Source organism: Heterocephalus glaber, unplaced genomic scaffold (genome assembly GCF_053883595.1).
Source record: "Heterocephalus glaber isolate CG9 unplaced genomic scaffold, H.glaber_assembly_v1.0 deba00001504, whole genome shotgun sequence".
Taxonomy (NCBI): Eukaryota; Metazoa; Chordata; class Mammalia; order Rodentia; family Bathyergidae; genus Heterocephalus; species Heterocephalus glaber.
Genome location: NW_028258324.1, coordinates 35,700,055 through 35,717,963, shown reverse-complemented (window position 1 = coordinate 35,717,963; position 17,909 = coordinate 35,700,055). Strand labels below are relative to the sequence as shown.

General features: G+C 35.3%; 2 protein-coding genes across 4 annotated transcripts in view; one reads left to right on the top strand and one right to left on the bottom strand.

Annotated features, from left to right (window-relative positions):
* The window catches only part of Rarres1 (retinoic acid receptor responder 1), a 29,896-nt gene extending 23,488 nt beyond the window's left edge, over positions 1–6,408 (top strand). The window contains exons 4-6 of one of the 2 annotated variants that reach the window (XM_013071375.3): positions 733–869; positions 5,706–5,768; positions 5,850–6,408. In XM_013071375.3, the coding sequence (XP_012926829.2) occupies positions 733–869; positions 5,706–5,768; positions 5,850–5,999 (350 nt within the window). In that variant the 3' untranslated portion in view covers positions 6,000–6,408. The remainder of the gene's footprint in view (positions 1–732; positions 870–5,705; positions 5,769–5,849) is intronic. The other variant, XM_013071380.3, reaches the window with a different exon arrangement.
* A 3,861-nt stretch (positions 6,409–10,269) lies between these two features.
* Positions 10,270–17,909, bottom strand: part of Gfm1 (G elongation factor mitochondrial 1) — a 46,767-nt gene continuing 39,127 nt past the window's right edge. For both annotated transcript variants that reach the window (XM_004834517.4, XM_087186435.1), the window contains exons 15-18: positions 17,610–17,754; positions 12,480–12,640; positions 11,595–11,648; positions 10,270–11,446 (exon numbers count right to left, since the gene is read on the bottom strand). In XM_004834517.4, coding sequence (XP_004834574.1) covers positions 11,315–11,446; positions 11,595–11,648; positions 12,480–12,640; positions 17,610–17,754 — 492 coding nt within the window. In that variant the 3' untranslated portion in view covers positions 10,270–11,314. The remainder of the gene's footprint in view (positions 11,447–11,594; positions 11,649–12,479; positions 12,641–17,609; positions 17,755–17,909) is intronic.

The following is a 17,909-nucleotide window of genomic DNA, read 5'->3' as shown; positions in this document are numbered from 1 at the left end:
AGCTTGTTAGTATTCCTCACATATTGTCAATTACTGGTCTTTAATACAGACTAAAATATCTCCACTAAATTGCATAAAATGATCCATGAACAGTTATAAATTACTAAAATTTGAATTTCTAAAAGTCACAAAAAAGTAAATTATCATTGTATTTCTGCTTCTGGTATTTTGATATTATACAGGTTTTTAAAAAATATTTTAAATTAAAAAGACATCAAGTGCACAAATAATGCTTTCCAAAAAACCCAACTGATAATAAAAAGACAAAGAGATTATGCCAACACATTAACTAGCTTTAAAGCCAATAATTAATTAGCTTTAAAACTAGAGGAGAATAAAGATATCTGGCAGATTAGGAAGCAAAGATCATCACAATGATTTTAGTTTCAAACTAGCAGGTACAGTCATATGGAGATCACTAATCAACTTTTTAACCTAATCAGTAATGCTTCTCAACAAAAATATAGATGAACTTTTAGTATCCTTATAGCTCTTGCTTTGTATATAGTACAGTACATCCATTACATTGTTTTGTAGATTTACTCAGCCTGGCAAGTTGAAGCATACATTCTCCACAGAAACAGATGAGGAAGTCATGTGTCTATCTCAAGGTCTTGTCATGAGGGAGGTGACCTGATATGACTAAATTTAAACTTTTTCATTACTGAAGCTTCTAAAGGTTTGTCTGAAAAAGTGCCTCAATTCAAATGTGCTTTTTTTCTTCCCTCTCAGATAGCCATGGATATATCGATCCCTCACTGAGACCCATCTGGGACTTGGCTTTTCTTGGCAGCTCTTACGTGATGTGGGAAAAGACGAGTCAGTTTTTACACTACTACTTGGTCCAGCTTAGTAGTGTGAAGCAGTGGGTAAGAAATCTGAAAAGTAACTGTATGAGAGACACAATCAATGCAGTGTTCTCAGACCAGTGTGAATTTCTAACTCCATGAAAGCTTTGATTGCATTTCATTCTTTTAACAAATATTTGAGTGCCTGAAGTGGACAAGGTATTGTTGTAGAGAGTGAGGATGTAACAGTGGACAAAAACTACGAGGTTGCTGCCCTGAGATTAGTTCTAAAGAAAGTTCAGAAAGACAGTAAACTAATAAATGTATATCAAATGGTGGTGAATGCCATAGAGAAAAATAAAGTAGGAAAAGAGAATACAAGGTTTTAATAGAATTGACTACCTATATAATCTAAAGTAAGGCTATTTTGAGCAGAAGTGATACGGAATGAGGAATTGAGAGGGAGTTGTGACCCCAAAAGGGAAGAGAATTTTAGGGAGAGGAAACCAAGGTAGCAGTGTAGCTGACAGATTTGAGAAATGGCTGTAAGGATAGTGTGGCTGAGCAGAGTGAGCAAGGGGACTGTGCCAGCGGATAAAATCAAAGGGAGGGCAGGTAGAGGGGTTCTGTTCATGTACGGCCTTGGAAGCCATTAAAAGGGCCTTGTCTTTTACTCTGTCTTTTGCCTATGAGGCTTTTTAACAGGAGTGACACGATCTGACTCACACAGAATCATTCTGGCTGCTATGTTGAGAACAGACTGTAGGGGGATAAGGGAGGAAGCAGGAAGACCAGTAAATACTACAGTAACATAGGCAAGGCCTGGTAGTGGGTTGGCCACGGAAGTAGCAATGGAGATGGTGACAAGTGTTTGGATTCAGGTAGACTGACAGTATTTGCTCATGGGCTGGATAAGGATATTAGAAAATGGATTTGGGCCTCAAACCGGAAGGACACAGTTTTCATTAACTAAATGAGTAAGACTATAGGAAGAACAGATTTATAGGGAAAATGATCTTGGTTTGTGGCATGATAAATTCTGTAACCAAGTAGAGAATCCATATAGTCAGCTAGACATACGAGTCTGAAGTTCAGGGGAAAGGAACGGGCTGGACTCATGTCTGTGTACACAGTATTAAAAGTTACAAAACTGGATGAGATCACAGGTAATGATGTAGACAGAGAAAGTAAGTTATGTAAGGACCAAAGCCTGGAACCCTTCTAACTTTAGATTTCAGACAGGAACCCACAGAGTTCACATGGAGGGAAATAAATAACAGCAGCTCAGTTGCTGTAGGAGGTAGATGTCAAGGTAGAAACTAGCAGACACTCCATGCTACCTGCTTCAGTGAATGAGAGGTAAAGTCATAAGCTGACAGCAAGGAGGAGACGAAGTGCTGAGACTGTGGGGGGAGCACCACGCAGCCCTCCAGGCCCTTGAAGATTTGAATTCCAAGGACCAGTCACACACAGCTGTGTGGGTGTAGGTGGCAAGTAAGTGAAGAGCCGGATTTAGTCAGGGTTTGGATTTTTGTCAGCCAAGTATGATAGGGAGAAAGGAGTATTTTCAGAATAAGCAAAATCAACTTCTCTGAGAGGCAATCCGAATCAATCATGAGTAGCAATTTTTAAAATTCATATTTTTATAATTTGTCCATGGGTAGATTATCACTTCTGAGTACAGAGATTTGTCCAGCATTAAGTCAGCATTTTTATTGCCAATAATAGTTTGCTGTGTCCTCCAAAGGCCACTTGGAAGACATCAACTAGAGCCTAGTTTTTCTTACCTTTCTTTCTCCTTACGGAGTGCTTTTTAATAGAAATTACCATCTAACTGAATATTGCTATTAAGTCAGGACACAGTTCTTTTGCCAGATAAAAGCTTCTCTTTCTCTTACTGCAAATGGGGACACACATGTAAACCATACAGTTTAGAGAGGATGTCACTAAGAATTTTATATTTCTTTTACTCTGTAGAGTTTGAGTTTTAGAAAATAATAATTGAATATGCAACTGACTTGTTGGGTCACACAAGGCAAATCACTTCATCTCTTAGGATCCACTAAAGGAAGACTGACAAACTGATTGAGTCGCTGGAATCTAATAAACTTAAATCACTGGAGGAGAGGAAAATTTGGTTTCAAGTTTGATAGGCATTTTGGCCTTTTCTCTTAAAGAAAAGTAGTGTGCACACATATCCATATACATTTTCAAATTCTGCTATTCAGTGACCACTAAGGATTTTCATCTTTCAGCAAAAGAAGCAAAAACCAAAGCTATCAATGGCTTTTAAAAGTCACTAAAAGCAGAAGGTCTAAGTCCTATTCTGGGAGACTAGCAAAAAGGTGATAGTGCTGAGAAGGCCAAGATACCACTGAGGCAGGAAGTGACTAGCAGTGTTCAGAAAACTATTGTTTTCCAAAACTTTCTGTGTGGGAATTATTAACTCTACACTCAGGGTTAAACTCAGCTTTTCATGCAATTGTGCAAGTAAATGCAAGATTATAAACTCATAGCCTCAAATGAACAATCCCTGAGAGAAGATTGAAGGAGGTACTGAAATACAACTCTAAAATACCATCTTCCTGGTACAATCATTGCTTTTGAACTGAAGAACAGATGTTACTCTCAATACCCTGAGGGCTATGCTAAGGTTAAGGGACATACACTGGCTAGGGAAAAAATGGATAATGGCTTTCCCTGTATCCTTAGCCTTTAATATGAATGAGAAAAGTAAAACTGCATATTGTTCCAATTTTTATCCATCAGACCCAGATTCTGCAAGCACCCCAAACCATCTATCCAGCACTACACTACTACAATCAGTTCAAGGCTTACCCCAACTCAAGGTCTCCACTAGCCAAAGAATCCATCTCATCTACCTGATCTGTTCTGTTTTAAGCCTACTCGCTACTATAAAAAATACTGGTTCTAGTAGGAATTATTCTCTTTTTGAGGGGGTTGGTAGAGTAAAATGGGGTGGATCACAAGAGAACAAACAAAACACTTCCAGTCTGTTTTCACGAAGATTAAAGTGCTGAGTCAACAAAAAATGTAACAAATATATCACCATTATTTGGTCTATAAGGACTTGGCGTTTGTGATTTGAAAAGAAGCCAAAGCCATTATTTCCGAGTTATTTTAAAAATAATGACTTCTGGGCAGAGCTTGACCTGCTAAGGGCACTTCAGTCCTGGAATATTTTGCCAGATTGCAAAGTGAGGTGTCCTACAGTTCTCTAATAAGCTGTGCTTTTTGGTTTGTTTTAAGGTTGCTTCTTCCTGGAGGAAGAAGCCTTTACAAAAATTGGCAATGTTAAGGGTGTGATTCCATAACTTTACTGAGGCAGGACTTAATCAAATAGTACAGTGTTTCCAGCAACATAAAAGCCAATTTGTGTGGAATGTCTTAGGAGAGATGAGGTCAAGACAGCCTCGAAGTGAAGATCAAATAAATGCCGGCTGCCTGCCCCAACACCATCAGACTGATAATGTCATCCTCTGTGGGGCACTGGTTCTAGGCCTAACCCCCAATGCCCAAATCTCCAAATGCTCAAGTCACTTGTATTTGCATAGAGGCTTTACACATTCTCCCATGTACTTTACATCACCTCTAGCTATACATAATACCTAATGCAATGTAAATACTATGTAAATAATTTTTATAATATATTATTTAAGGAATAATGAAAGGAAAAGTCCACACATGCTTAGGGCAGACACAATTTTTAAAAAGTACTTTCAGCTCTTGGTTGTGTGCATGGATGTGGAATCCACAGTTATGGATGGCTAACTATAATTGGAACCTTCTGTAGCCTGTTCTCTTATATGAGATGCTCAATTTTCTCTGATGTGTTCTCTGATTCTGCAGCTTGTGCCTCAGATGTCTGCTTTGAACACTCATAGGTACACTGCTAGGCAGGAGACAAAACCTTCAAAGAAGCCACCATACAAAAAGCAGTCTATTTCTGATTCATCCTGACTCTTTTATTTTCGTCCTACAACATCCTCCTCACTTGATATAAACTTCCTGTTGTGTAAAAGTCTCCATCAGTGAAGGCAAAGGGAAGACAAAACTTAATGTAAAGGTTTTGTTGTATTTACCTTTTAATATTCTTTGGAGGTCTCAATAAAAACCTGCTAGAAGACTAAAATTATATCCTAGAATTGGTTTGTTTTTTTTTAAGGAAAAGTGCCTTTCTCCCATGTTTACTAGTAAAGAGATAAGCCTCTTGGCATAAAAAATAGAAAATGTCGAAAATAGGAAATTGTCTTTAGTCACTAGTAAAACATGTGGGAATCAAGCAAATAAAAGGTGAGGACAACCTGCCTACCTACTGAAAAATACTAATGCATTGGTTTTAGAAACAGCATGGTAGAGTTTTATAGAGTATAAATGAAGAATGTGAGTTCTGGAGTTAGCAGATTAGGTGTTGAATCCCCATTTGTCAGTTGCTAGCTGTCACCTCCCTCAAGCTACTGCTCCTGTAAAACCAGGCTTGTGATATATACTGTATAGTCTCATGAATTACATGAGACTATATAAAAAGTACCTACTTCAGAACCTGGCCCATAGCAGGCATTCTAAGCAGGGCTAACTTTATCAGCTTGAAGTGCACATACAGCATCTAGATCCTTAAGGTTGCTGCAAAATTGTTCCTGTTCCCACATACTTTAGCCTCCATCAAAAACAGTAAATATCAGAGAGAAAAAAATGATAAACATTGAACCAAACTTTTATATAACTCAGTAAGAAAAGACAGTTTATGACTTCCATTATCTTGCTGCAGAATATACCAAAAGAAATGAGGCTGAAATCTAAAAGGTGTCAGGAGACCCAAGGTAGCCATCCTAAACAAGAATGTATATGACACAGGCTCACAGAATCTATTAGACTTACTCTTTTTTCTTCCTGTAGAAAACTAATGATGATGTGATTGATTTTGATTATACTGTACTACTTCACGAATTCCCAACACAGGTAAAATACAGAATTATATGCAAAATTGTTTTTACCTTAAGTTTTTACAGGTTGTATTCTAATTTTATGACCATTTTCTAGGAAATCATTCCCTGTCTTATTCACCTGGTCTGGTACCCTGGAAAACCACTTAAAGTGAAGTACCGCTGTGAAGAGCTACAGACCTCAGAAGAAGCCTCTGGAACTGCAGAAGGATCAGCTATGGAACTAACACAGCTTAGTAACTTCTAAAATTAAAAAGGACCTGCTTATACCAAATTGCCAACCAACTGACTGTACTAACTTGTTACTCTAGTACAACAGCTAAGGTCTGGGTATCATAACTTAGCAGTCCTCAGCAGGTTCAAGGTTTTAGCCCTAAAATGCAAAATCCATCAATTAGTATATATTGCAAATGGATCAATAATTATTTTTCTTAAAATATAGTTTCATCTCTGAATCTGTATTTCTTATTGTGAACATAGTATTGCTATTTTTATGTTGCTGAATTGCTCCTTCCTAGTATGTCAACAAATATATTTGCAATAAAGTAATCTGTAGGAAAAATATTAACTGAATAATTTTATTATATTTTATCATTTCAAGCAATTATTCCTTTTTAACTTGAATCTACTTTTTAAATAAACGTGTTTCTAAATAATGTGTTTGCAGAAATTTGTATGCATAGGGAAAATTTGTGCTAAACTAAAATTAAATAAAATCAATATAGTTTGCTTCAAATTTTACAAATATGGTAACTTACCCGATAACATTGTCTGCAAACATGCATTAAAAGAAACACTAATATAACAAAGTACATCAAATATTTACAATTTTTATTTATAAAGACTTGAATTCAGTGTTGGTCTAAGTAATTTATGAAAGCAAACATAACACATACCATAATCAAATCAAAGCAAGAATTGGATCAGGAAATGTTGCCATCATTTGCCTCTAAAAATTATAATAGAACACTTATATCAGTGTCTAAAAACATTTAGCCAGGTTACTTGACCAGTAACTGATTTGGAAGCATCAGCCTTAAAATATAACATAATAAGATGCACATTTACTTACAGTGGGGCAATGTCCCAATAAATCCACAAGTTGAAAATATCATAGGTTGAAAACACATATCATACTTACCCTCTGAAACATCCTGCCTTAGCAACACTGTACACTATAGTGTGTTGGTTTTTCAGCCTCATAGTCATGTGCTTGGCCTCAGTTCTGCTGCCTAGCATTTCAAGAGAGTATCAGACTACAGTGCTATCTTGGGAAAAGATCAATTTTTTTGTTTGTTTTTTGAGAGAGGATCTCTCTATGTAGTTCAGGCTGGCCTTGAACTTACCATGTGGCCCAGGCTGGCCTCGAACACATGCCATCACTCCTGCCTCAGACTCTGGAGTGCTGGGATTACAGGCATAAGCCACTGTGCCTGGCTAAAACTCAAAATTCTAAGAAGAGTTTCTCTTAAAGGCATATCACTTTCACATCATTGTAAAGTAGAAAAAGTCTAAGTCCAACCATCATAAATCAGGGACTGACTATTATTTAGTCTGTACTGCTATATAAAGTTTATACTAAAGAAAAATTTTAGACATGGACTCTTACAAAATAAAAATAAATATATCTCTTTATGCATTTTTCTATTTAAAATCCCAAACGGTTGCATTTACTTGGCCAACATCCAGCTGTTTTTTAAGTATTCTGAAACACTGTACTAAAGGAAACTTCTGCTTTCTCACCTATGTGATAATGAAGAGCAAGTGCTCTTTCTAAAATAACAAAGAAACAATCTACAATGATTAAATTATGCTAAATCATGACGGAAATTGCTTTAACTGAAAAACCCTAAGTATTATTATAGCATATTCAATGTGCTGTGTCTTTTAATCATTCTTTTACTATAACATTAAGGACTGGAAAAGGGTGTTTATATGAGTCCTCATTCTCATAAAAGCACTGTCCATTAGTGAAATTAGACTTACAAATGTGACCATAATTCAGCCAGGTAAGGATTCTGAGGTAACCCTTTAACAAACTTATTTCAGTCTAATAGATTATGAGGGGGAATTGTATACAGACAAATAATATACAAACACAATTACCTAAATTATACAGTCACAAAACCCACGAAAGTTAAACTAAACATTTTTCAGTATCACCTAAAAATCTCTAATATCATCTGAACATCTTTTCTAGTGCAAACTCTAAAACTGGTGACTTGATTTTACTAACATTTTTCATAGCTAACAACGGAAAGAAAATACCTGACCTGCCTTAGCATAAAATAGAAACTCTAAATTGCCTAGGCTAGTGATGGTGAACCTTTTAGAGCTTTCAATCGTAACAGAGAGCAGGCTGTGGCACAAGTGTCATAAGTCTGCCACCACTGCTAACCCTCTTTTCATTAACAATGTAAATTTATCTGAATCACTGTGCGCCAACGAGCTACATCAGCATCATTTCTTCAGAACTTTCAAAATTTTAAGACATACAAAACAGTATCAAGATTTTTATGTGCATTCCACTTTATTCTACTTAGTTTCAATTTTTCCTACCTCAGTTATACATCTATATAAATTAAACAAGTACTTTTGAAAGTCAATTAGAAGCTTCTATACTTGTACTTGAATGTTAGTCCTTTGTGACATCTTAGTTTATCACACCCATTTTTCTCAGATTAGAAAATTCAGTCCTTTCTCTGACCTCCTAGCTTTCAAAGTACCATAAACAGCTAACATGTGGCTGACACCTACTTGAATACATAAATGCTCACATAAATTTTCTGAGGATACAATTAACTCATTTTAGTGATGCATTACAGTGTTATTTATTTGAAGGCACTTTAAGCAGCAGTTAAATCTTCAACAACTTTCAGTTTTAGCAATGTAAGTAGCTATTTTCTACAAAGGGATATATTCAAACATGTCAATTTACTACTTCCTATTGGCTGCCAAATTTAAGACATGTGAAGATTTCAAAAACTTTAAAATAATGAAAAATCTTAAACTTCAGAACTGATTAAATTTTGGTAATTTCATAAACTATGCAATCAGAGTGAGCAAAGAAGAATAACAGAAAAGGTGACTGTATCTAAATGAGGAACCAATAGCTCAAACTTAAATATCATGCAAAAGAATACTAATAATACGAAAAAGAATACTAAAGCATATCTGAATTGCAAATATCATTCATTTCATGTCTTGGACCTCAGGGCAGGCAAAACTACAATGGTCTTTAATGCTGAGTATATACTGGAATCACCTGGGAAAGTTTCAGAGACTCCAAGTATCTGAGGTGAGCCTGAGGTGTTTCTTTTTAAAGCCCCCAGGTGACTTTTAAAGTGCAGTCAGGATGGGACATACATGCAATACTTCCTAGTGCTGCTACTACTCTCCAGGCAAAGGCAATATTATTTTTCTTTAGCCAACGTTTATACTTCACAAAATATAAAAAATAAATCCTTATTTATAAATATTCAAATTAATCTTTTCCATGCTACAACCTTTGGTTGGGATTTAGTCTTTATAAACTATCACTAAGCTAATGAATTAGCAAAAGATGTTGGTTAGATTCCTAGATTTGTTCCCTATGTGCTATTTGAGTTACTTACCCCTTCACACATCCTGCTGAGACCATTAGTTCCTATGAAATGCTGGGGAAGGACTGATACCTAGGATCATTTCTGACACTCTAACTTTAAAAATGGAATATTTGCCCCGGGGATTTAGCTCAGTGGTGCCGCTGCCTGCCTCAAAAGTGCAAGGTCCCGAGTTCAATTCCTGGTACCAAAAAAAAAAAAGGAATATTTAACACATGAAAAACATGTTCACATTTTCCCATCTTTCTGACTACTCTAAATAGCCAGAGAGATCATGCTACATTCTATGAAAGTATTTCCTCACTTGGCATAATACTCATAACAATGAAAGGTGTGAGGTACTGATGTAATGCCAAAGCAACCACATTTCTCAGGTTTGATGCTAATATAGCAATAGACATATCCATGGGGGAAATGTATGTCACCACAGTCAGACCTAAAGTATCCATTTGATAACTTAATAAGCAGCATTATCTTAGAAAAAATTACCTTCTCTGTGACTGTGCTTCTTACAAAAGACAATACTGTAAGAGTATTAACTCTCCTAGCGTTGTGAGAATTAAATAATGCATTTATAAAATAATGCATTTATGCGAAAACATGCTTGATAATTTTAAAGTCTTTTTTCCTAAAAACCTCAAATTATAAAGTCAAATCTGTAAAACAAGAAAAACAAAAGAATTTAAAATCAATTATTTCATTTCCATTATCCAGTAACAGAACATATGTGTATGGCATCAGATAATTTTTGGATGAAGAAATTCTGAATATTACAGTAGAACTCCCTGGGAAAAACGTGACCTATTCTGGAAACAAAAGCTTAACATTTGTTCTTTCACAATCTCAATTAATATAGTATAAGACTGCAACAGACTCAATTCAACTAGTATTTACCAAGTGAATGAACTGAGTAGCAACTTTATAAATTATATTTTATTATTGACAGCCACAGAAAGAAACTAAGATGAACATAAACAAGAATGGCATTTTAAGGATATGTTTTTTACTTCATGTGGGACTGCAAGTAACATCTGTATTCTTAAAACAGAAGCAGTTAGGAATTTGCAGAAGCTACAAATTGAAGCAATCAGCCATATTACAAACAAGCTAGAAATTTAGCTAGTGGGTTTTTATTTTTTATTTATTTTTGTGAGGCAGGGGTCTCACTATGTACTTCAGGATGGCCTTACACTCACTATGGAGTCACACGGAAGATGCCAAATCAGCCCGCTGCAGACAGGCAGCCACCTGGTTCCACACTTACACTCACTATGTAGCCTAGGCTTATCCTTGAACTCATGGCAATCCTCCTGCCTCAGCCTCCCAAGAGTGCTGGGATTATAGGCATGCACCACCACACCCAGGTAGTGTTTTAATAACCCAATGAAGAATTTAAAAAGTGTTCTCTAACAAGAACATATGGAATCCATCCAAACAAAAAATGCTTGCCCATTAATGACACTCCAAGAAGTGGTATATAAAATGGTATATAAAATTTCCTTTAAGTCAATGTACGAGACACAGAGAGAAAACTATTATTTGATAAACAAACTGTTAGCACTGTCACTGCTGAATTTAGATAGAAAGTATATGGCTATTCTGTGCAGAAACTGTTTTCTCAGCATTTCTGTATGTTGAAAATTCTCATGATTTAAAAAAAAATTGGAAAGAAGTTTATACATATTCCAAGCTTAGAAATGTAACTGAAACAAATTTCTTCCTTTAAATATTAAATGTATTCCAGTACTGTAATAATCATATCTTATTCGAGGTTTTTTAATGAACTATAAAACCAATTCAGCAAATTTGAGATATACACAGAATTATCTTTGAATAGAAGCTTCTAAATGGGAAACAGGAAAGGTTTCTAAAATTTGTTTCAGCAACTTGAATTTGTTCCACTGACATCTATCATTTCCAAACCTTACAAATTCAATTAAAATTAATAAAATGAGGAAATTCAGTTCTTGGCCTTTCCTTTTTTTACAGGAAGTTGACCTGTAGCTTCCAAATACTTATTAATGAGGTCTTCTTGTGTGGATGGTAAACATGGTTGATATCTGCAATATTCCATTGTGTATTCTCCCTTTCCCTAGGAGTTGGGGAGTGGGGGAGAGAAAAGGAAAAGAGAATGAATTTTTTTACAACTGTCAAGTCATGTAGTCAGGATTTCACACACTGATCATTTTATAAGGTGCTCTTTTGAAGAGCACTATAGTAAAGTTTAAACACTTGCTTACCTCTGTACATGACCTAAGTTCAGTAGAATAACCAAACATATTATTCAAAGGGACCTAAAAACAAACACAATAAATATTTTAGCATTGCTTACTGAAAAATACTTGGAATAATGTAAGGATATATTTAGTCATGTAATGTTTTAGATTTAGGTTCCTACTTACTACTTTTTTTAAAAGTATTAAAAGCCAAAGTAGAAACACTTGTTTTATTCCATATGGAAACCACATTTGACAGCCACTAGAAACCAAATCTTTCATTTCACAGAGCAGACACCACTGAAGCCTTCCTTCCCTAACCTTACTCCACTCTCTGCCACCAGCTCAAGCATTCAGAGAAATGTTTCTTCTGTGAAAATGTTAATACAAGTTTTTACTGGATACTTTCTTTTTTCTTTTTTTGTGGTGCTTGGCAATGAACCCAGGGCTGTCTCTACTATTGAGTTACATGCCCACCCCTCCACTGGCAATTTAATGATATGCTGATAGTAGTGTCTTCTAGGAGGTCTTCTGTAATGTGATAAACTCTCCCCTATGAGATTTAAGTAAAAACAAGTACAGGGCAAGAGAATTACACATTATCTCAATATAGTCAGATAATATAATAAAGCAGCGATGCAAATAAAGCTACAATGAGAAAGAAAAAATAATTGTTAAATAATAGCATATTCACAAAAGGCCGAGATGAAATGAATCTTATTTTAGCTTCACACTTAAGAGTTGCTCTAAAAAGCAAATCACAGAAATTTCCTCATATACAGAAACCTCAAATTTAACAGGGAAATGTGTCAATTTGCTCTACAATTGCCCAAAAGAGAAACTAATGGATTTCCTTCTACAGTTTTTAAAAAAATGTTTTTTTAAAAAGCAATGATCAATAGTACTTACATCTGCATATAGTGTAAAATAGTCCTCAATTCCATCTTGCCCTGTGATTACCCCATGGCGCCGGTTAATTCCTGCAATTACTGGTCCCTGAAATTCATTTGGAGCTATAACTTCCACAGCCATAATAGGTTCCAGGATACACAATGTTGCACTGGCCAAAGCTGAGTTTATAAAAAAAGTTTTTTTGATCATTAAACAAACTAGAACTCTTTCTTTTCCAGCTTTATGATCAAGACACAGATGTTACTCTCCCAAAGTTACATAAAAAAATGATCTTATATTATCTGATCTGGATTCATTTTCTTGTAGTGGTAACAGTCATCCTTCTATGTAAAAACTACAATAAAATAATATTTAATTTTAGTATTTTTCCATTAGCATATTTTTATCCTTAAAGCTCATTAAACTGCAAAGAATAAAATGATCTTAAAACGTCAGTCATCAAGTCTTTATCATGAAAATTATCCAGTTGTGTTACTTAAATCTCTGGAAATCTTTGAATTCTGGGAACTGTTAAAGTCTTTACTAAAGTTAAGTCTATTCTTTCTTGTTAGCTGGAGCAGATAATTATTTTTTACAGGAAGAAAATAACATCACGGGGTGGAGGGGCACCCATCATATACTTGAAGGGAAGAATCAAGTCACTCCTGAGACTTGTGTTTCCTTTAAGTTGAACAATTTTACCACTTGAGAACTAGAAGACCAGTTTCTAGTTTCTGCTCTATGTCTGCAAATTGTATGCCTTTTGTGAAAACATGCTCTGGCCAGGACTCAAGTTTCTTCCTACAAAATGAAGATATCAGACTCAATGTTAAGAATCATCTCTGCATTAAAACTCAATGTGTATGTCTCTATTTTTGTCCAATTTAACACATAAGCAGAACACTTCTTTCTATTACAAACAATGGCTGATGGTTAAGTACAGCAATATGAAGTATAATAAAACTTCAAACATTTGTACTTCATTTGGCAATTGTACTAGTGAAGAATAATACTTCAGCCTCAGATTAGCTGCACTATGTCCAAATAAAAGCATTAAGTAAGACACAGAAAAGATGACAAAGAAACTGTTTTGTTTCAAAATAATCATGGCTTTTTCAGAAGCATCAATTTGTTAATAATAATTAGTAATCATTCTTATATAGACATTAAAGCACTTCTAAAGATACTATTAAATTAAGTACAATAATTATACAACAGCACTGAAATACAGAGTCATCCTCAGTATCAGTGAAGAATTGATTCTAGGTCCTTCCATGGATGCCAAAAAATCACGGGAGCTCAACCTTGTTTTATAAATTGGCTTAGTATTTGCACATAGCCTAAGGATAGGTTCCCAAATGCTTTTTTAAAAAATCACCTCTAGGCCACTCAAAATACCTAATGCTATGTAAATACTTGTTACACTGTATAGTTTAGGGAATAATGACAAAAAAGACTGTACATGTTCAGCACTGTTGCAACCATCTTGTCTAATTAGTACATGAGCAAGAGTGAGGCAAACAATGTTCAAAGGAGCATAGGAGAGAGACTTAGGGTCTGTGAAACAATGGAGCTTCTACACGTGGAGCTTCTACACATTACTTTGTTCACTGAAATTCAGCAGTGCTGAGGGCATGGCAAACTCAAGGTTTGTTTTTTGCAACTTTCCGAAATTTATTTTTTCTCATAAATATTTTCGATGCAGAACTTCTGGATACAGAGAGTTGACAATACTAACATCTCTTAGAAATATTTTTTAATTCAAATCATACTCACACCCATCATTGACTAATCTGTCCTAGTGAATTCTGTTTTGAAGAGAGGAATGACTAAACTTACAGAAATACTGCCAACTCCTAAGCTTCACTGGCTAAGTCCTGACAAACCCTACATAGACATCTCTATCAGTTAACAATTCTAAACTGCAGAAACAGCATCATTTCTTCTGGGTTAGTAGAGTTTCTAAGGTTAGCAGAGCTTCCTTGGCTCTAAAGACATGTAACTAATTTAGAAAGGAGGACCCAGAATGAGAGGCGTGAGTAGACATATCCAGATTTGGTTACACATTACCTAGTGTTTTCAACAGATTAGTAATGTAAAATAACTGGATTGTGAAAGAGTCATATTTCAAAGGGAAGGAAAAAGCCAAGTATATAGTGCCCATCACTCAACTGTTGAAGATGGCATGTTATATTAGTTTCTCATCACTTGCAACTTAAAGGAAAAGTTTATTTTGACTCGTGGTTTGGGAAAACACAGTTCATGATGATTGGCTGGCTCCAAGGCAGAAATAGCATGATAAAAAGGGCAAGACACAGGGAAGCTGTTCACCTCACAGCAGTAAGAAGCAGAGAGATGGGAGGACCTGGGGCCAAGAATACACCCTTCCAGGCCACACCCTCAATGATGTACCTCCAACCAGCCCCTACTCCTAACAGCACATTCAGGCAGGAACTCATCAATGGGTTAATCCATTGATGAATATAGCATCCCATAATCCAATCACCTCTGAATACAAGAAACTTTAACAAAACATTTTAGATCTAAACCATAATACCTGTCCAGTTCTGACTGACATTTCTTCACCCCATTCCTTCCTTTTAGTTTCCTCTTTCTTCGAAAATCCATTACCTCATTCACTTTCAAGTGAACTTTGCCCTTATACATGCCCTCAACTCTTGTCCATGTGACACAACTCAGAGCCTGACTCACCCTGTCGTCTTTCAACAGCCACATGGCAGCAAAGTTCTAAAAGCAATTTTTCCTTGAGCAGATCTACGTGGTCTATAGCTCCCTAAGATGTAATGTAAAAATACTGGTATCATCACAGGATCTTTTAAGCCAAAGTGGTAGATAGAGATAGCACTGTTTGTATTTCAACCCACTAGTAGTAACATTCGTATCCTATCACCAGGCCAGGTATTAATGTGGTTGTAAGAGGAGGTGGTCAAGGGCTGACTCTGGTCTAGATTTGACTTTAAGCTCTGCCACTAACTAGGAAGTAAGCCTTGGTCATTCAATTAACTGTGTGAGCCTAAACTTTCTCACCTCTAATGTCACATGAAAATAAGGTATGATAATTCATGTACATGGCACAATACACAGCACATAAGCAGTCACAAATGTTATTCTGAGTACTCTTGAGACAACATAGCTGGGGAATGGGTGGCAAGGCACTGTGCCAGGTCAAGGGCAGTAAAGTAGGAAGAATGACTGGCATTCTTTATGTCCAAATATGTATGTTGTAAATGTTTTCAAGTATATTCTCATTTAGTATATTTGTGAGATTATTATCAAGCAGCCCTGGAAAAGTTCAGGTGACCTGTCCATTTTTGTACAGTATACAAGGAGTAGAGTCTGGATTCAAACTCAAAACCTGGCATGTAATGGGACAGGAGATCAAGAAAAGGACATCATCTAGTTAAATACATTAACAATATGATTCTGGCTTGGGTTTTGTTTCTCTTGCAGAGTGGTTATGAGCTCTGTGTTTTTGGAGAAATCAAGTATGGTACTCTCCACAAATTGGCATACAAAATGATGGCAATGGTCATATCCACAGAGTAAAACATGGTCAGAGAACATTCAATTTCACATTTTAGTTTTAAGTTACATTACTAATTTCAGAGACAAAGTCTAAAATTTGTCTCAAATTAGAATACGTGAGAATGTGAACAAATGTTTTTCTTCTAATTCTTATAATACGTAACATATAATAATTTACTTTGCTATCATAATAATTATCATATTAAATCATAAACTCATTTACCAACATTTTCACCCTGAAACTCATATGACATTCAAAAGAAGTATATTAAAAAGTTGGTTTTCTTACTAAGTTTGGCAAGAACTTCCTTACACCAGACTTTTGCATTTTTATCTTTCTCTTTTTAGGAATGTAAAAACCAATTTTTATTTTTATTTCAAATACAATTTTAAGTTTTATTTTTATTTTTAATTGATAAATAATAATTGTATTTATTTATGGGGCAAACTGTGATGTTCCAAACCTTTTTATCTTTTAATCATAAAGAAATAAGAATCAAATGAATAATTCATTTTCAGGCTAGCACCCTGCTTATCTGCATAATCTTGCAAAAGTAAAGCTTCTCAATTCAATTTTAGTGCTTTTCCTTTGCACATTTACTAGGTTGAGAAACCGCAGTATAAATTACTAAAGGCTCCAAACAGGTTAAGCAAAATAAGAGATTAGCAACCTAGTCAAGGGATTAGCAACCTTCTCCAACCATTCCCTACACCTTATCACAGATGCAAAATGAGAACAAAGGCAACATAAAGTCTAAAATTTATAATCAATAAAGCCATGATTTACAGAATGCTTATGAAATGAGATTATGGTTAATTTAATTTTCTACTGTCCCTTTAACCCTCTTCGATGAAATTATTTCTGAAATGTTTTGTGAATAATTTTCCTCTTAAGATACTTATGGACAATATTAATGAATTACAAAACAACAGATACGATACAGCTGACTAGAAGAATGAATTTTCTGGCTTCAAAACAACTTTGAAGTTACTTGTTGAATAACACTGATGTCAAATTGTTATGCTGTCATCTGCTTTTTCTCTTAAAAGCAAAGAGTCATATATATTTGCAAATACTTGGGGGTCTTGTTCATTCGAGTTTAATACATGTACCTGGTATTATTCTCCATGGAAAAGGCTGACAGTTTTTATCAGTTTACGGAGTTTGCATTGTAGCTAGTTCTACTTAATTCTTTCAAAATACTTTGCCATCTTCAAAATGCCTAAAGCCTACAATGTGATACATTAAAAAATTACCTACAAATTTATGGACTTCCTGACATTTAAATAAATCACTAAAAATAGTATGACTATAGTTAACATATCTTTAAAATATTTCTTATATTCCTGAGCATTTGTCTTCTCTATTAAAAACAGAACTTTAGATTATCAATGAATTTAAATACATAAAAGAATATAGTTTGAAAGAATAGGGTAGGCTTTGAATTTTGCAAGAGAGAGGCCTCACTTCAAATCTATAAATATTTATCCATTACCTAGTGCTCAGGGTAGAGAAGACTGAAAACAATGTTGTTTTCTGAAGCTCTGATGGTACATCAGGGAAAATACACATAAGGCACAGGGTACTAAGATGCAGCATACCTTGTTTAAGAGCACCTTCTCCAGCTCGGATGAAAGAGATTTCATTGGAATCGACCATGTGGTGCGCTCCATCTTGCAGAACAAACCGGAGCCCAGACAGCATGTGACCAGAAAGTGGGCCCTTCTCGCAGGCATCCAAAAACCCCTATTAATGAATGAATACGACTTCGGAAATGAGGGAATTTCACCTGCCAGATGCATTGCCAAAATGCCAAAACAGTTAGTGTTCAGAGTGTAATGTTCTTATGATGTCTGTTATATTCCCAAAAAAATTTTTTAGAAAGTTTAAATTAGCATCAT